General features: G+C 41.9%; 1 protein-coding gene across 1 annotated transcript; it reads left to right on the top strand.

Annotated features, from left to right (window-relative positions):
• The first annotated feature begins 7,422 nt into the window (after positions 1–7,422).
• On the top strand, positions 7,423–9,681 carry LOC140977682 (uncharacterized). The gene is made up of 2 exons (XM_073442427.1): positions 7,423–8,263; positions 8,396–9,681. Exons 1-2 carry the CDS (start codon positions 7,423–7,425, stop codon positions 9,679–9,681), a joined length of 2,127 nt encoding a protein of 708 aa, XP_073298528.1.
• The last annotated feature ends 8,119 nt before the right edge of the window (positions 9,682–17,800 follow it).

Below are 17,800 nucleotides of genomic sequence, written 5' to 3'. Positions count from 1 at the left end.
AATTTTGTACCATATTTTTGATTTTTCTAAGATCTCCAGAGAGCTTAGATGAATCTAACACTATTTCAAAGAAAATATTAGATTAAATCATAAATTTACCTTTGGATTCTGATAAGTTTCATCTTGCTCCTGATATCTAACATTCAAAAGTATTGAAATAATTCTTGCAAATAATTAATCTCGAACATATTTTCGGATCCATATTATTTGAGAAAATTCTTCTCCTCAAACATTTAACTACACAACAATATTTATTTTGTATTTTTGAAGTAATTTTACCTCGATTTACTATTTCTGGCTTAGGTAAATAAATCAATTAAAATCAATCAATACAAGGGTAATTTTGTCATATTTAGCATTTGAGGGAATTTGAACAAAGTTTTTTTAGATGTAGAGAATAAAAATAAATTTATGTTTGGGTTTAAAAATTTATCTTCAATTTACCCTAAAATCTTCTAATGAGAAAACTATAATATTATTATACAAAATAGAAAATTTTATAGGCACGATTATATCCTTTAAAAATTTTCAACTGGTCAAATGCTTACCTTTGCCCCTACAATCGTCCTAGTTTCCATTTGTACTCTATTTAATTATGAAACAATCTCGTTAATTTAATCAATATAGGTTATGGCTAATTGCATCAACTTCTTTAAAAATTCATGAATTTCTTTAAAAAATATTAATTGGCTAATACTTCGATTCCAGCAAGTGTCACTAGTCTAGACGCAGGTTTCGAAATTACTCTGAGCCTGAAATCACGAATAAGACCGTTAGAAGAGGGCCGGGAGGGTGTCCCGGCGTAGCCCCTCCGACGCTCAAGTAAGATACTGAGGATATAAATGAAGAGCAGCTAAGGGTGCTGCTGAAAACAATATAGTGAATGAATTGAGTTAGACAACAGAACCTGATATTTATAGAAGAATACTTGGGCCTGTCATAGGCTCTCTACCTGTGTTAGGGATGGGCCAAGAGTTTGGGTCTGATCTTGATGGGTCCATTCCTGGGGTATCACCAGTCTCCTCCTCCCAATTCGAACTGAATCGTAGGTTCGAAGTTCGATTAATTATGTTGTCCTCGGTTTGCAACATGGGGATTGTGTATTCTCCTCCTGCCGCACATTAGTCTCCAAAAATTGGAAACAAATTAAATCACCTTCCCCTCCTCAACGGCCAGATCTGCTCTGGGCCTCCTCCATAGATAGATATCCCCTCCTCACTCCATTTTTATTATTCCCACACAGAATTCCCTCCACGCTCCATTCATCAGATCTTCTTCACCCAGCAGCCGCACGCCTCCGCTTGGCCGCGCCTAGCCCCGCCCTCATACTTGTCCCACCGCACACCCTCGCCACGCCGATCTCGCCTCGCCCTCGCCGACCTCGCCTCGCCCCCGTCCTCGTCCCATCGTGCGCCTGCGCTCCCTCGGCACATCGCGATCCCTCATCCTCGCCCCATCACCCTCGTTCGCTCGCCGTCTCGCGCACTTATGCACCCTCAACCATCGTGCACCCTCGCCCACGTCAACCTCGCCAATCTCTTGCCCTCACCCGTACACACTCGCACGCCCTAGCGCTCTCAGCCCTCATCCTCGCCCCATAACCCTCGCCCGCTTTCCATCATGCCCTCGCCCGCACATGCTCGCACGCCCAGCTCTCATCCTCACCCCATCATCATCGCCCGCTCGTCATCACCCACGCCTCGCCATCTCGCGCACCTGCGCGCCCTAACCCACGTCAACCTCACCAAGCTCTTGCCCTCGTCCGTACACACTCGCGCGCCCCAGCCCGCCCAGCCCTCATCCTCGCCCCATCACCATCGCCCACTCGCCATCACCCTCGTCTCGCCATCTCGTGCTCCTGCACGCCCTCGCCCACGTCAACCTCACCAAGCTCTTGCCCTCGCCCGTACACACTAGCACGCCCTAGCGCGCCCAGCCCTCATCCTCGCCCCATCACCCTCGCCTCTCTGTCTCCCCGCGCAAGCCAGCGCCCAGCCCCCCATCACCCTCGCCTCGCCATCTCAGCCTCGCCCAACGTGCACACGCTCGCCCTCGCCCTTGCCACACACCCGAGAGCCCTTGCACAGCCGCCTCATCTCCCCGCGCAAGCAACCGCCCAGCCTCGCCATACAGCTTCTCGCCCGAGCGCGCGCCACGCTCGCTCTGCTGAAGTGTTCACCCCCGCGCTCATCACTCCCGCCCAGGGCTCACTACTTGCTCGTTCTCCCCCAACCACACCCTCGCCCAGCACGTCGAGTGCTTGCCTTGCACAGCCTCGACCTCCGTCCCTTGTGAATGATTGCGTTGCCCCCAAACCCCCACGACCTGATCGGGAAGGTCAATCCCCGCGACCTGACCGGGCAGGTCGATCTCCATAATTTTCGCAGTGGCAAACATCGTTCGTTATCGACAAACCAAATAAATTTTTCAAACACGGTATGCTCTCGTCGCCCCATCTTCAAGGTCCTCTACTAAGCTTTTGAAGGAAAATAATTTCCACTTCTCCGTGCCCTTGACTCCTCTGCTAAAATAGTCCTTAGCAAGAAAAAATAAAACTTCAACCTCCTCAACATCTAACTCCTCTGCTAGGAGATGTCTTAGCAAGACTAGCAGGAAAATAGAACTCTCACCTCATCACTCGTAACTTCTCTGCTAAGCCGGGTCTTAGTAGGAAAATAAAACTCTTACCTCATCCTCTAACTCCTCTGCTAGGCGATATCTGAGTAGGAAAATAAAACTTCCACATCCTCACCCTCTGACTCCTTTGCTAGGCGATGGCTCAGCAGAAAAATAAAACTTCCACCTCCTTACCATCTGACTCCTCTGCTAGGCGATGGCTCAGCAGGAAAATAAAACTTCCACCTCCTTACCTTGTGACTCCTCTGCTAGGTTATTCCTCAGCAGGAAAATAATTTGATTTCTAACTTCTCACCCTCTGACTCCTCTGCTAGGCGATGCCTCAACTGAAAAATAACTTGATTTCCAACTTCTCACCCTCTAACACCTCTACTAGGCGATGCCTCAGCAGAAAAATAACTTGATTTTCAACTCCTCACCCTCTGACTCCTCTGCTGGGCAATGCCTTAGCAGGAAAACAAAAGTTTCACCTCCACACCCCTGACTCCTCTACTAGGCTCAGTCCAAGTAGTTAAAATTTAATTTCTCTTCATCAACTCTTCTCCTCCACTAGGCGCAACTTAAGTAGGTAAAACTTCATTTTTCTCCTCTCCAACTCTGCTCCTCTACTAGACGATGCCTTAGTAGGAAAATAAAATTTTTTTCCTCGACTCTGCTCCTCTACTAGGCGATGCCTTAGTAGAAAAAAATTTATTTTTCTCATTCCTAACTCTGCTCCTCTACTAGGCGATGCTTTAGTAGGAAAATTTTATTTTTCTCCTTCCCAACTCTGCTCCTCTACTAGGTGATGCCTTAGTAGGAAAATTTTATTTTTCTCTCCTTCTCAACTCTGTTCCTGTACTAGGCAATATCTTAGTAAGAAAATTTTATTTAGGCGATGCCTTAGTAGAAAAATTTTAATTTTCCCCTTCCCTACTCTGCTCATCTATTAGGCGATGCCTTAGTAGCAAATTTTATTTTTTTCTCCTTCCCAACTCTGCTCCTCTACTAGACGATGCCTTAGTAGGAAATTTTTTTATTTTTTTCTCCTTCCCAACTCTACTCCTCTACTAGGCAATACCTTAGTAGGAAAAATAAAGTTTTCTCACTTTCATAATACAACAATATTTATGAACTGAAAAGAAGAACTTAATTTTATTGAATTCCAACTGTTTACGTGGGATGATTCAAAGATGAAATACATCAACGATAAAATCCAGAATGATATTTTCTAAGGTGGTAAGCATTCCATGGCCTCTTTAAAGCTTTGCATTGAGCATTCTCCAAGTAATAAGCTCCATAATTAAATTTCCTAATCACTCTGAAAAGTCTCTCCCATTCTGGGTCCAACTTTCCCCTCTACTCTTCTTGATTCTTCAGCACGACCAAGTCACCCACTTCTTCCTTTCCTAATCATGTTAACCTCCACACGCCCTCTTTTTCCCTCCACCTTCACTACCCCTTTATAACATCGACGTGCGACTTTTTGTCCCCGCGCAAGACTCCAACTCCTTTTCCCACAGGAAATTTAAGCTTCTAATTATAAGTGGAAGCTACGGCTCTAAAATCCTTCAGGGCTGGCCGTCCTAGGATTCCATTATACGCTGACGGGGTATCTACCACGGTGAAGGCTATCATTTTTGTCTCTTCAACCCTGCTCTTGTGACTCTCAGCATTTTCTTCTCGCTCCTGGCGAGTGGCATGTTCTTCCGTGAATATAGACTCTTGGTTCTTTTTCATGGCCTCGTCTACTGTCCGGGTGATAAATTGGCCCAATTGTTCCAGGGTCAAGTTCCCCACGTTCTCATTGTGGCGGGGTTGCTCGGCCCTTGTCTCGGGAAGGGATTGTTCAGCTCCTGTCTCAAGACGAGGTTGTTCGGGTACTCCCTGAGAACACAATGATGCTGAGTTAGTTCTTCGAATCCCTCTCCTGCCTGCCATCTCTACGTCTTAACTCAAGCTTCCCATAGATGGCGCCAAGTGATATTCATGGGAAATTTAGGATCCGATTCCAGCAAGTGTCACTAGTCCAGACGCATGTTTCGAAATTACTGATAAGTGCAAGAATTGCACTTAATTTATATGTTAATCCACTTGATCTATGCTGATTTCGAACAGATTTATGCTTGGTTTTTGTTGTTTTTGTGTAGTGCAAGAGATATAAAATTGTGGGATGGTTTAGAGCAATCAGTTATGTTTTTGAGAGAGCCGCAGCGCCAACACAAGAGCCACAGCGCTCATTTGTACGAAGGACGAGCGCCTAGGCGCTACCCAAGAAGCACCGCGGCGCAACATTGCCGAAGACTTAGCACCGCAGTGCCAAATATTAAGCGCCGAGGCACCTCAATGCTGAGAGACAAGCACCTAAGCGCTGAGGGACAAGAGCCGCGGCGCTAATATTCAAGATTGACGGGCGCCTAGGCGCCACTTATTCAGCACTGCGACGCTAATGGCGGCGAAACTAAGATTAATTGGGCTCCGACTCACGGCCCGGACGAAAAAATAAAAAAAAAAAAAAAGCAAGGGTTCAGATACGGGAGGCCGTTTTTGGGGAGAAAAACCGTAGAGGAGAGCAGGAGAAAACACGAGACGACGACACAGAGCGCGAAGATCGATTACAAAGACGAAGAACGACGAATCTGGGGACAGAGACGAAGCTTCGGATTTGTTATCTGTTCTTCTACTTTTCCATTTTTTCGTATTTCGATGTCTAAAACTTTGAAAATGCGTTGTTTTTATCCAGATTTTGTTATGAACTAATTTTCTATTCTAGAGGATGATGTAGCTTTGTGGATACGATAATTTGACTCGGTTTTTATATGATTGAATTCCTTCTCGTTTAATTGTGTCTCTTTGTGTTTATTCTACTAAAATTTACTGGCCATAAATTGTGTGTTGTCTGATTAATCCTATAACTCGGGAGAGAGATTAGGATTATAGATATTTAGAAACACATCGTTGAATGTTTATAGCGTTCGGAAGGCGTATAACTTTGGCTAAGCTTAGGTAAGAGCATTGTTTGCATCTATCAATTAAACTTAGATTTCATTAGGAATAATTGAATCGAAGTTTGAGTGATACAGTTATTCGTCACTTGGGAGAGGGGGAATAAAACAAGTGTTCTTGGCTATTAAATGATTGAAATTCGTGAATATAAATGGAAACTGAAAATAATTATCGTAGAAGCTTAGTGAAATCATTTCTCTAGATGTGTCCTCTCCTAGATATTTTCTTCAATTCGGTGATTAGTTATTAATTTTGCGAATCGTTAATTCCACGAAAACCAACCTTTTTATTGATTTTTCTAGATAAAGTCGAGACTATTACAATTACAAGCATTGATATACGTTTGGGTTACACTCCTCATGGGAATGATACTTTACTCACATTTTACTATAACTTGACATCGTGCGCTTGCGAGCAATCAAGAAAACATGCGACAAGTTTTTGGCGCCGTTGCCGGGGAGTGTCAAAATTTGAATTTATATCAGTATTGTTACCAATTAGTCTAGATTTTAATTTAGAGTTCATTATTTTTTTTTATTATTTTATATAGATTGAGTCTTTCATTTTTTTCTGCTTGACAGTGCATGCTAAGATCGCAAAACCCTGACTAGCTTATTTTTTATCCGGAGATCGAAAAAACTGTGAGAAGACTAAGAAAAGTGAGAAGGGAAGAAATCAAAGCAATGGCTGATAACAGAGAAAATGACAGACAAAACCCGCCAGAGGCTATACCTATCAGAGATCACTCTCGACCAGTGATCAATAATCATTACTCTAGTATTGCAAGAGGGACCATGAACGCCAATAATTTCGAGTTGAAGCCTGCTCTGATCAATATGGTTCAGTTGCTGGAACTGCCACCTCTGATCCTCATGTTCATTTGAGGGCATTCCTGGAGATCACGGATACGGTAAAAATTAATAATGTTTCTGACGATATTATTAGATTGCGCTTGTTTCCATTTTCTCTCAGGGACCAAGAAAGAGGATGGCTTCATTCGCTTCCGTTGGGGAGTATCACAACATGGCAGGAGCTGGCGACGAAATTTCTGGCAAAATACATCCCCCCCCCCCCCGCGCAAAGTCTGCACAGTTGAAGATTGAGATTAACACTTTCAGGCAGACTGATTTTGAGCAGTTGTATGAGGCGTGGGAAAGATACAAGGAGCTTTTGAGAAAGTGCCCGAACCATGGTTTTGAAGACTAGGTGCAAATTGAATTATTCTACAATGGTCTGAATGGGCAAACAAGAGGAACAGTGGATGCAGCGGCTGGTGGCACGATCTTTGCCAAATCTCCTGACCAAGCTTATGACTTGCTTGAGCAGATGACTATAAAAAGCTACCAGTGGCCATCCGAGAGGTCAGGAGTGAAGAGGACAAATGGTGTTTATGCTGTGGATCCTATCACATCACTCACTGCGCAGGTATCAACATTGACTACACAGATAGCAGCTATGAATAGGGTGAGCACGTCAGAGACTGAGGGTCCATCGATTGTTGCGGAAGAACCATCTCATCCTGAAAAAGCTCAGTATGTTAACAACAGAAACTTTAGTGTATTCGGAGGATATCGAGGTAACCCTCCCCCTAATACTTATCATCTTGGATTACGAAATCACAAAAATTTTTCATATGCGAATGATAAAAATGTGTTGAATCCTCCACCGGGATTCAATACATCAAAGGGGGAATGGAAGCTTTCATTTGAAGATTTGGTTGGAACGTTTGTTGCTGAATCTGGGAAGAGGATGGCAAGGATTGAGTCTCGTCTTGACAATATGGAGACTCACATGTGAATTATGGGTGCTACAATGAAATCTTTGGAGACTCAAATTGGACAGTTGGCCAACGCATTGAAAGATCGGAACATGGGTCAATTTCCTAGTAACACAGAAGTTAATCCAAAAGAGCAGTGCAAGGCAGTCACTTTGAGGAGGGGAAAAGAGTTAGTAGTGCAAAGTTCCAAGGAAAAAGAAGATCAGGAGAAGACAGTTGAAGAAGGTGAGACGGAGGGATCCAAAGCTGAAATTGAAGTTGAACAACCTTCAGTATTTAAGCCAACTCTTCCATATCCCCAGAGATTCAAAAAGAAGAATTTGGATGATCAGTTTGCAAAATTTTTAGAGATATTTAAGAAGATACACATCAACATACCATTTGCTGATGCTTTGGAGCAAATGCCGAATTATGTAAAATTTATTAAAGATGTGATGTCTAAGAAGAGAAAGCTGCAGGAGTTTGAAACTGTGAAACTGACTGAAGAGTGTAGCGCCATACTGCAAAAGAAGCTACCACAAAAATTAAAAGATCCAGGGAGTTTTACTAGTCCATGCTTTATTTGTGGTTCTAAATGTAGTAAAGCTTTATGTGATTTGGGAGCAAATATTAATTTGATGCCATTTTCTATTTACAGGGAATTGGAGCTAAGAGAGGTCAAGCTATCCACTATCACTTTACAGCTTGCAGACAGTAGTCTCACGTATCCACGTGGGATCGTCGAGGATGTACTGGTAAAAGTGGATAAATTTATTTTTCCTGCTGACTTTGTGATTTTAGATATGGAAGAAGATCATGATGCTCCATTAATCTTTGGGAGACCGTTTCTGGTGACTGGAAGGGCGTTAATAGATGTACATAAGGGTGAACTCACCTTGAGAGTTGGCGGAGAAGCAGTTATTTTTAATATCTATCACGCCATGAAGGAATAAAATGAGGTAAGCACTTGTAAAAGCATTGATGTTATAGACTCATGTATGTCGATTGAATGTGCAGGAATTAGGGATCCTTTGGAGAGCTGTTTGATAGGTGCTGCAGGAACTATTGATGAAGATAATTGGGAAATGAAAGAGCAATTGGTGGCTCTTGAGGCACTACAGAAAGAAAAGATAAAAGATGCACCGCTTGAGGAGTTGAATGTAAATGAGAAATTTGAGGTAAAACCATCTTCCCCTGACTTGAAGGATCTGCCAAGCCACATGTGCTATGCATTTTTAGATGAGAAGTCGACATATCCGGTAATCATTTCTTCCTCTCTTACATGTGTTGAAAAAGATAAACTATTAAGAGTATTGAGGAAATATAAAAATGCTATAGGATGGTCGATTTATGATATTAGGGGAATTAGCCCCACTATATGCATGCATAAAATTTTAATGGAGGAATCATATACTCCTTATGTGGATCATCAGAGGAGGTTAAATCCAGCCATGAAGGAGGAAGTGAAAAATGAGGTACTAAATTTGTTAAATGCTGGTGTAATTTATTCCATTTCTGATAGTAGTTGGGTGTCTTCTGTACAAGTTGTGCCTAAAAAAGGTGGAATGACTGTGGTAAAGAATGACAACGATGAACTAATATCTACTCGTACTGTGACTGGATGGCGAGTATGTATTGATTATAGGAAATTGAATAATGCCACACGTAAAGATCATTTTCCATTGCCTTTCATTTATCAAATGCTTGATAGGCTTGCTGGTTATTGTCATTATTGTTTTTTAGATGGTTATTCAGGTTACAACCAAATTTCTATAGCAACAGAAGATCAGGAGAAGACTACTTTCACGTGTCCCTATGGCACGTTTTCTTTTAGGAGAATGCCTTTTGGGCTATGCAACGCACCTGTCACTTTCCAGAGGTGCATGATGGCCATATTTGCAGATATGGCGGAGGAAATAATGGAAGTCTTCATGGATGACTTTTCGGTATTTGGTTCTTCGTTTGATCATTGTTTACATAACCTATCCCTTGTTTTGCAGAGATGTCAGGAAAAGAACTTAGTTCTTAATTGGGAAAAATGTCACTTTATGGTCCAAGAGGTCATTGTCCTTGGACATAAAGTATCTTCTAAGGGATTAGAGGTAGAAAGAGCCAAAATGGTTGCAATTGAAAAGCTTCCACCATCCAAGAGTATCAAAGGGATTAGGTGTTTCTTAGGACATGCCGGGTTTTATCGTAGATTTATCAAAGATTTTTGTACGATTTCTAAACCCTTGTGTAATTTACTTGAGAAAGAGTCTGCTTTTATATTTGATGATGACTGTTTGCAGGCATTCGACTAGATCAAGAAGGCATTGGTGACTGCACCGATTATGATAGTGCCGGACTGAAAGGAGGCCTTTGAGCTAATGTGTGATGCTAGTGATTATGCAGTGGGCGCTGTCTTAGGCCAAAGAAGGGAAAAGATATTTAGAGCAATTTGCTACGCAAGCCGCACACTGGATGCTGCACAACAAAATTACACTACAACTGAGAAGGAGATGCTTGCAGTGGTGTTTGCTTTCGACAAATTCAGGCCCTACTTGATCGGCACAAAGGTAATTGTTTTTACTGATCATGCAGCTATTCGCTAACTATTCGCCAAGAAAGATGCAAAACCACGCTTGATAAGGTGGATCTTGCTACTGCAAGAATTTGACTTCGAAGTAAAAGATAAGAAAGGAATCGAAAATCAAATGGCTGACCACTTGTCAAGACTGGAGCTGGAGGAGACGAAAGAAGATGGAGTTCTACAGGAAACATTTCCGGATGAACAGCTTTTTGAGGTAAATTCTGTACTTCCTTGGTTTGCTGCTATTGCTAATTTTTGTCTTGCGGCACCCTCCCTCCAGATTTGAGCTATCATCAGAAGAAGAAGTTCGTCCATGATATCAAGTTCTTTTATTGGGATGATCCATTTGTGTATAAGAGGTGTGATGACTAAGTGATTAGGAGATGCGTGGAAGGTATCGAAGCACAAAAAATTCTAGAGAAATGTCATTCTTCACCATATGGTGGACATTTTGGAGCATCACGAACAGCAGCTAAGGTATTGCAATCTGGTTTTTATTGGCCTAGTTTGTTTAAAGATAGTTATACCTTAGTAAAATCATGTGATAGATGCCAGAGGTTAGGAAACATCTCTAGGCGTCACGAATTACCACTGACAAATGTTTTGGAAGTGGAACTTTTTGACGTTTGGGCCATAGATTTCATGGGGCCCTTTCTCCTTTCTTTTGGTAATTATTATATTTTACTAGCTGTCGATTATGTTTCGAAATGGGTGGAAGCAATCGCCACCAATACTAATGACGCTCGTGTTGTAGTTAAATTCGTGCATAAGAACATCTTCACCAGATTTGGAACACCGAGAGCCATCATAAGTGACGAAGGTACGCATTTTTGCAATTGAATTTTTAACTAACTTTTGACTAAATACAGTGTGAAGCACAAGGTGGCACTAGCATATCATCCTCAATCAAATGGACAAGCTGAAATATCCAATCGGGAGATTAAACAAATACTGGAGAAGACTGTCAACACAAACCGGAAAGATTGGTCCATCAAGTTAGATGATGCATTGTGGGCCTATCGGACTGCATTCAAGACACATATTGGGATGTCTCCCTATAGGCTGGTCTTTGGTAAGGCATGTCATTTTCCATTGGAGTTGGAGCATAGAGCATTTTGGGCTGTGAAGAAATTAAATTTTGATTTGCAAGCTTCTGGAGATATTAGGAAACTACAGTTGAGCGAGATGGACGAATTCCGAAATGACGCATATGAAAATGCCAAGATTTACAAAGAGCAGACTAAGAAGTGGCATGACAAAAATCATTGTCCGAAGGGAACTCAAACCGGGACAACAAGTACTATTATTTAATTCTCATCTGAAGTTGTCTCCTGGGAAGCTGAAGTCGCGTTGGTCATGGCCATTTGTTGTGGAAACAGTGTATCCTTATGGGGCTATCGAGCTAAAGTGCAATGATGGAAGGACCTTCAAGGTGAATGGACAGCGGGTTAAGCCTTACTACGGGACCGAAGTAAGGAATATCGACAGTGTCAAGTTGGGCGAACCAAACTAAACGGACTAGTGACAGTCGGGCTGACGACGTTAAACCAAGCGCTTGTTGGGAGGCAACCCAACCAGTTTCTCTTTATTGCTTTCGTGTTTTTATTTTATTATATTTTCAGTAGTATTATTATTTTTAAAAAATCTTTGTATTTAATTTGGCATGTGAAGATTAGACACTGATTTATTTGTTATTATGCAGGTACAAGTTGACACGAAGTGTGCAAAAAAGGGTAAAAAAATATGTCTAATCTCGGAAGGAGCAGCGCCTAGGCGTTAGGAAGCAGCGCCGCAACGCCACTTACTCAGCGCCGCGGCGCTAGTTCGCGTATATGAAAAAAAAAAGGGGGATCCGAGAGTTTATTTTCATTAGTCTAAGAAGTGCAAGCGCCGCGGCTCTCCTCTCCTCATCCACCACAAATCGACTCCAACAATAAATCTCCATAAATTCACCTTCAAAATACCACAACACACCACCCAAATCATCCTCCATCCAAATTCACCTAAATTTCGTATTCCTACACCTTCTTGTGGATAAAAAATTTTTGAAAAAAAAAAATCTTCAACGGGTTAACAACGGAGGAACTACAAGCCTATTGTGGGTACTCTATCAAAAGGTAATCGTTCTTGGCATTGTAGAGTTTCAAGATCCTGTTAGAATTTGAAGGAATAAGGTTTTGGATTTTGTGTACACAAGGTGCTCGATAAATGTTCTAAGTGAATTCGTTTTCAAGATTTATTGAATTGGGATATTGCATTGTAGAGGAGACTATCAATTGCTCGATTGTGTTGATATTGTGGGTGCCACACTATTGCCCTATTTGTGTGTGAGACGTTGAAAATTGTTGTTGAGCAAGGTTGATCTTCATTTAAAATATACCGCTGAGGAAGAAGACCAAGCAGATTGAATCTGGGAAGGGCGAGTCGTCTACAGCTACCTTTGATAGACGGCGATTCTGGAATGCCGTTGCTGCCGAAAACTATTCTAAATTACAGGATACAAGCATGCAGCGGGAAAGAGGAATGGATCAGAGCATCCCAGATTGCATGACATTGATTGTTGCTAGGAATATTCATTGGGCTAAGTTTGTGAAACCGTCGGCAGACGCTGTGATTTCCATTGTACAAGAATTCTATGCTAATCTAAAGTCAAACACGAAAATTATCACGTCAAGGTGCGGGCCGAATGGTTGCCTTCGATAGCAAAACAATTTTCGCTGTATTCGATGCCAGACTACGAAACAGATGGGTACACAATGTTCATGCGAGAGGCCTACCCCTATGAGACGATCATTACCACACTATGTGAGCAGGGCACGGTTTGGAAACTAAACAATCAACGAGCTCCGGTCACATTCCTTGTGACATCCATGCAAAAGGAGGCATACAACTGGTACCACTTCGTAGCCTCGCGATTGATGCCATCTGGTCACGTATCTATGTGACAAAAGCGAAGGCGGCCTTGGTTTATTGCATCATCACCGGCAGGACAGTTGATGCGGGCCGCGTGATTATGACTTCTATGCTGCAGGATTCTCGGGGCACTTCTACTGTGAGTATGCCACACTCCTCTACCATTACGGAGCTATGTCGGTTAGCAGGGGTTGTATGGGATGATAGCGAGGCTGTTTTGCACACAAAAGGCGACATCATACTTGTTGCTAGACTCCCGAGAGATCGGAGACAAAGACAGATTACTAGTGCTCCGGGATAGGCTTCAGGGAGTGGAGCGCATCCTCCTCCCGTCCCACAGGCACGTTCAGGGAGGGGAAAGACACCACACGAACGTCTCGATGAGATAGAGCGTCTTATGAGGTGACAGTGGCGGATGACACGAGAGCACATGGATTACATGCACGACTTTAATCAGATGCTCGCACAACAATCCTCTGCGGCCGTATTTCCACAGCCGCCGGCATTTTCCCACAGACCTATTGAGGATGATGATGAGTATTATGATGAGGAGGAGCCTGAGCTGTCAGGCGAGGACAGCGATTCCTGAAGTGCACTGTATGAGGTACTTGTTCCCATTTTTCTTCTTGCTTATTACTGTACATTGGGGACAATGCACGTACTTAAGTTTGGGGAGGGGTCGTTCATTCTGTTTTATCGTTTACTCTGCTTTACTTTTCAGTTTCAGTTTCAGTTGTCATTTTAGAAACTGCATGATTAGTTATCTCCTGCGGTTTGCTTTAATTTCGTTTAAAAAAAATTGGTTTATTGCATGTTAGAGTTGTTAGGACAAGTCGTGGATAAGTTATCGTGAGGCCGATGATGAAAATGAAATCGTGAGTTTAAAGCATGAATGTATTCATGATTACTTGGGAGTCACATTGTATTGCACGGTCATGTTTGTTGATATTATGGGTGCTTAGAAACAATTTACGTGCCTGTGATGCTGATTAAATGAGAGAAATCTGATTTTTAGTAATTCTCGCATGACATTGACTAACACTTTTACGAACACAGAGATGATCTAGGCAATTTTTATCAATATCTTTGGGCCTCCCTTCTTCATTCATTATCAATTGTTAGCCCATTGAGCCTCGAGTAGATTGAGATGCTTGATTTTTCTTTGTGCACCTATCTCATATATCATTTTGATTGGAAATTGCATGTGATTGGTTTGTATGAGTTGACTGATGGATTGATGGAAATCTAGAACTTGTTTGAACACTTTTCGAGGCGAAATACGGTTAATATGTGACATAGGAATGATTTAGGCGATCTTTGGAACCGTTTGAGCCTTCGAGCCTACCAAATCATTATGAAATATCCCTAGTATCCCACTTTGAGCATACTAAAAATCAAGTGGTGTGTGTCAATGACATACGATTAGCCCCCACTTGTATCTATTCTATATCCCACAACAACTACCAAATGAAACTTATACACTTATTATCCTACCTGATTTTGAGAGAAATAAGTTCATTGATGTTGTAATAATTCCAATACTCCTTGAAAAGAAAAAGAAAAAAAAATTGAATGTGCATAAAGGAGTTCAAAAATGTGAAAAAAAAAAAGTGAATCAAAAGTGGTGAAAAAAAAAAGATATAGGAAATGAAGGATATGAATGAGAAGAAAACAATAATTGGTGAATAAAAAGAGAATGGAAATGATTGAAATTGATGAAGTTCATTTATTTCTCTCAAATTTTGATCTCTATACCTTTATTGTAGCCATGAGTCGTAGCCTAACGTTACAAGCCTACAAAACCTATTAACCTTGTCACATTTATCCAATATACTAGTGGAGAAAAGTTGTTCAATTCAAGCTTATGGATACCTGATAAACATGGTTAATGAGTATCGACTTTAATCACTTGCATGCAAGCATCTCATTGTGTGACTTCATTTTTGGTATACTTGAGTTGAATATCTTTTGAGCCAAATAAACACCAATAAAGTCTGTTGTGATCTGTGTAAGTAAATGTGTATGTTAATGAAGTGTGAGTTGCACCGAGCTGAGGACTTCTTGAGCTTATAAGGCGATTAGGCATTGTGAATCTATTTGCGCATTCGATGAGGTAAATAAACATTGACATATCACACACGCACGTGACTCTCGAGTAAATACGAATCACATGAAAATAAATAAATCTGAGTCCACTGTCACTTTTTGCATATCCATGACTATAGTTGTCGGCATTAATTTCTTGCTTGAGTCTGCATTCCTATTTCTACTTTTATTTTGATCGGGACTAGCAAAAGTTCAAGTTTGGGGGGTTTGATAATTGCAAGAATTGCACTTAATCTATATGTTAATCCACTTGATCTATGTTGATTTCTAACAGATTTATGCTTGGTTTTTGTTGTTTTTGTATAGTGCAGGAGATATACAACTGTGGGATGGTTTAGAGCAATCAGTTATGTTTTTGAGAGAGCTGCAGCGCCAACACAAGCACCACAGCACTCATTTGTACGAAGGACGAGCGCCTAGGCGCTATCCAAGAAGCGCCGCGGCGCAACATTGCCGAAGACTTAGCACCGCAACGCCAGATATTAAGCGCCGCGACGCCTCAATGCCGAGAGACAAGCGCCTAGGCGCTGAGGGACAAGAGCCGCGGCGCTAATATTCAAGATTGACGGGCGCCTAGGCACCATTTATTCAGCGCTGCGGGGCTAATGGCGGCGAAACTAAGATTAATTGGGCTCCGACTCACGGCCCGGACGAAAAATAAAAAAAAAAAAGCAAGGGGTCAGATACGGGAGGCCGTTTTTGGGGAGAAAAACCGTAGAAGAGAGCAGGAGAAAACACGAGACGGCGACACAGAGCGCGAAGATCGATTACAAAGACGAAGAACGACGAATCTGGGGACAGAGACGACGCTTCGGATTTGTTATCTGTTCTTCCACTTTTCCATTTTCTCGTATTTCGATGTCTAAAACTTTGAACATGCGTTGTTTTTATCCAGATTTTGTTATGAACTAATTTTCTATTCTAGAGGATGATGTAGCTTTGTGGATACGATAATTTGACTCGGTTTTTATATGATTGAATTCTTTCTCGTTTAATTGTGTCTCTTTGTGTTTATTCTACTACAATTTACTGGCCATAAATTGTGTGTTGTCTGATTAATTCTATAACTCGGGAAAGGGATTAGGATTATAGATCTTTAGAAACACATCGTTGAATGTTTATAGCGTTCTGAAGGCGTATAACTTTGGCGAAGCTTAGGTAAGAGCATTGTTTGCATCTATCAATTAAACTTATATTTCATTAGGAATAATTGAATCGAAGTTTGAGTGATACAGTTATTCGTCACTTGGGAAAGGGGGAATAAAACAAGTAAGTGTTCTTGGCTATTAAATGATTGGAATTCGTGAATATAAATGGAAACTGAAAATAATTATCGTAGAAGCTTAGTGAAATCATTTCTCTAGATGTGTCCTCTCCTAGATATTTTCTTCAATTCGGTGATTAGTTATTAATTTTGCGAATTGTTAATTCTACGAAAACCAACCTTTTTATTGATTTTTCTAGATAAAGTCGAGACTATTTTAATTACAAGCATTGATATACGTTTGGGTTACACTCCTCCTGGGAACGATACTTTACTCACATTTTACTATAACTTGACATCGTGCGCTTGCGAGCAATCAAGAAAACATGCAACAATTACCCTGAGCTTGAAATCACGAATAAGATCGTTAGAAGGGGGCCAAAAGGGTGTCCCGACGTAGCCCCTCCGACGCTCAAGTCAGAGACTGAGGATATAAGTGAAGAGCAGCTAAGGTGCCGCTGAAAACAATATAGTTAATGAATTGAGTTAGACACCAGAACCTGGTATTTATAGAAAAATACCTAGGCCTATCATAGGCCCTCTACCTATGTTAGGGATGGGCCAGGAGTTTGGGCCTGATCTTGATGGGTATTCACGAGAAATTTAGGGTCCGATTCCAGCAAGTGTCATTAGTCCAAACGCAGGTTTCGAAATTACCCTAAGCCTGAAATCACGAATAAGACCGTTAGAACGGTGCCGGGAGGGTGTCCCGACGTAGCACTCGGACGCTCAAGTGAGAGACTGAGGATATAAGTGAAGGGCAGCTAAAGGTGCAGCTGAAAACAATATAGTGAATGAATTGAGTTAGACATCAGAACCTGGTATTTATAGAAGAATACATGTGTAATGCCCGATATTTTTATCATGTTAATTTGAAATGAGGAACTGATAAATTGGTGTGATTTTAGACGGATCATCTGGAGATATGAATTGACATGGCATGAGTATTGTTGAGTGCGTGACCAGAAGGTCTCGCGCATATGCGCGAAGAGGGGGCGCGCATATGCGCGAGCTGTGTGGTTCCAAGTTGTGCCGAGACGAAGGTCTCGCGCATATGCGCTACAAGAGGCGCGCATATGCGCGAGGTGTCCAGTAGCCAAAGTGTTTGTCCAAAGAAGTTGGCGCATATGTGCCGAGAGAGGGCGCGCATATGCGCCAGCAGCTGAAATTGTCGAGTGCCGAGACAGAGCGTCTCGCGCATATGCGCCGGTGATGGTCGCGCATATGCGTGAGACGTGTTGAACAAAGAATAAGCCACTTGCCCCTTACCATGCAAGATATATATATGAATTGTACTTCATTCATTCATTCCTCAGCAGCAATCACCGAGAGAAGCTTCAGAAATTCCATCAAGTTTCATGTTATGGTAGAGAATTGATTGTGCAAAATCCGACCACACGATTTTCAATCCGAGTGTAGATTATTGTTCCTCTCATCATAAGCTTTCAAAGGATGTAAGTTTTTTTATTTTCTAGCATGGTTTGAAATTCAGATGTTGGAGGAATTATAGTTTGGTTGATAATATGGGTTCTTGAGTTTACGATAAACGTATAATCGAAAACGGATT

Source organism: Primulina huaijiensis, chromosome 5 (genome assembly GCF_012295235.1).
Source record: "Primulina huaijiensis isolate GDHJ02 chromosome 5, ASM1229523v2, whole genome shotgun sequence".
Classification (NCBI taxonomy): Eukaryota; Viridiplantae; Streptophyta; class Magnoliopsida; order Lamiales; family Gesneriaceae; genus Primulina; species Primulina huaijiensis.
This window is presented reverse-complemented; position numbering and strand designations above follow the sequence as displayed.

Excerpts from the sequence above, each read along its gene's own strand:
- LOC140977682 (XM_073442427.1), top strand. The coding sequence starts at position 7,423 with ATGGGTGCTACAATGAAATCTTTGGAGACTCAAATTGGACAGTTGGCC. Across the intron at positions 8,264-8,395 it reads GTTAATAGATGTACATAAGG|GAATTAGGGATCCTTTGGAG; the intron begins GTGAACTCACCT and ends TTGAATGTGCAG.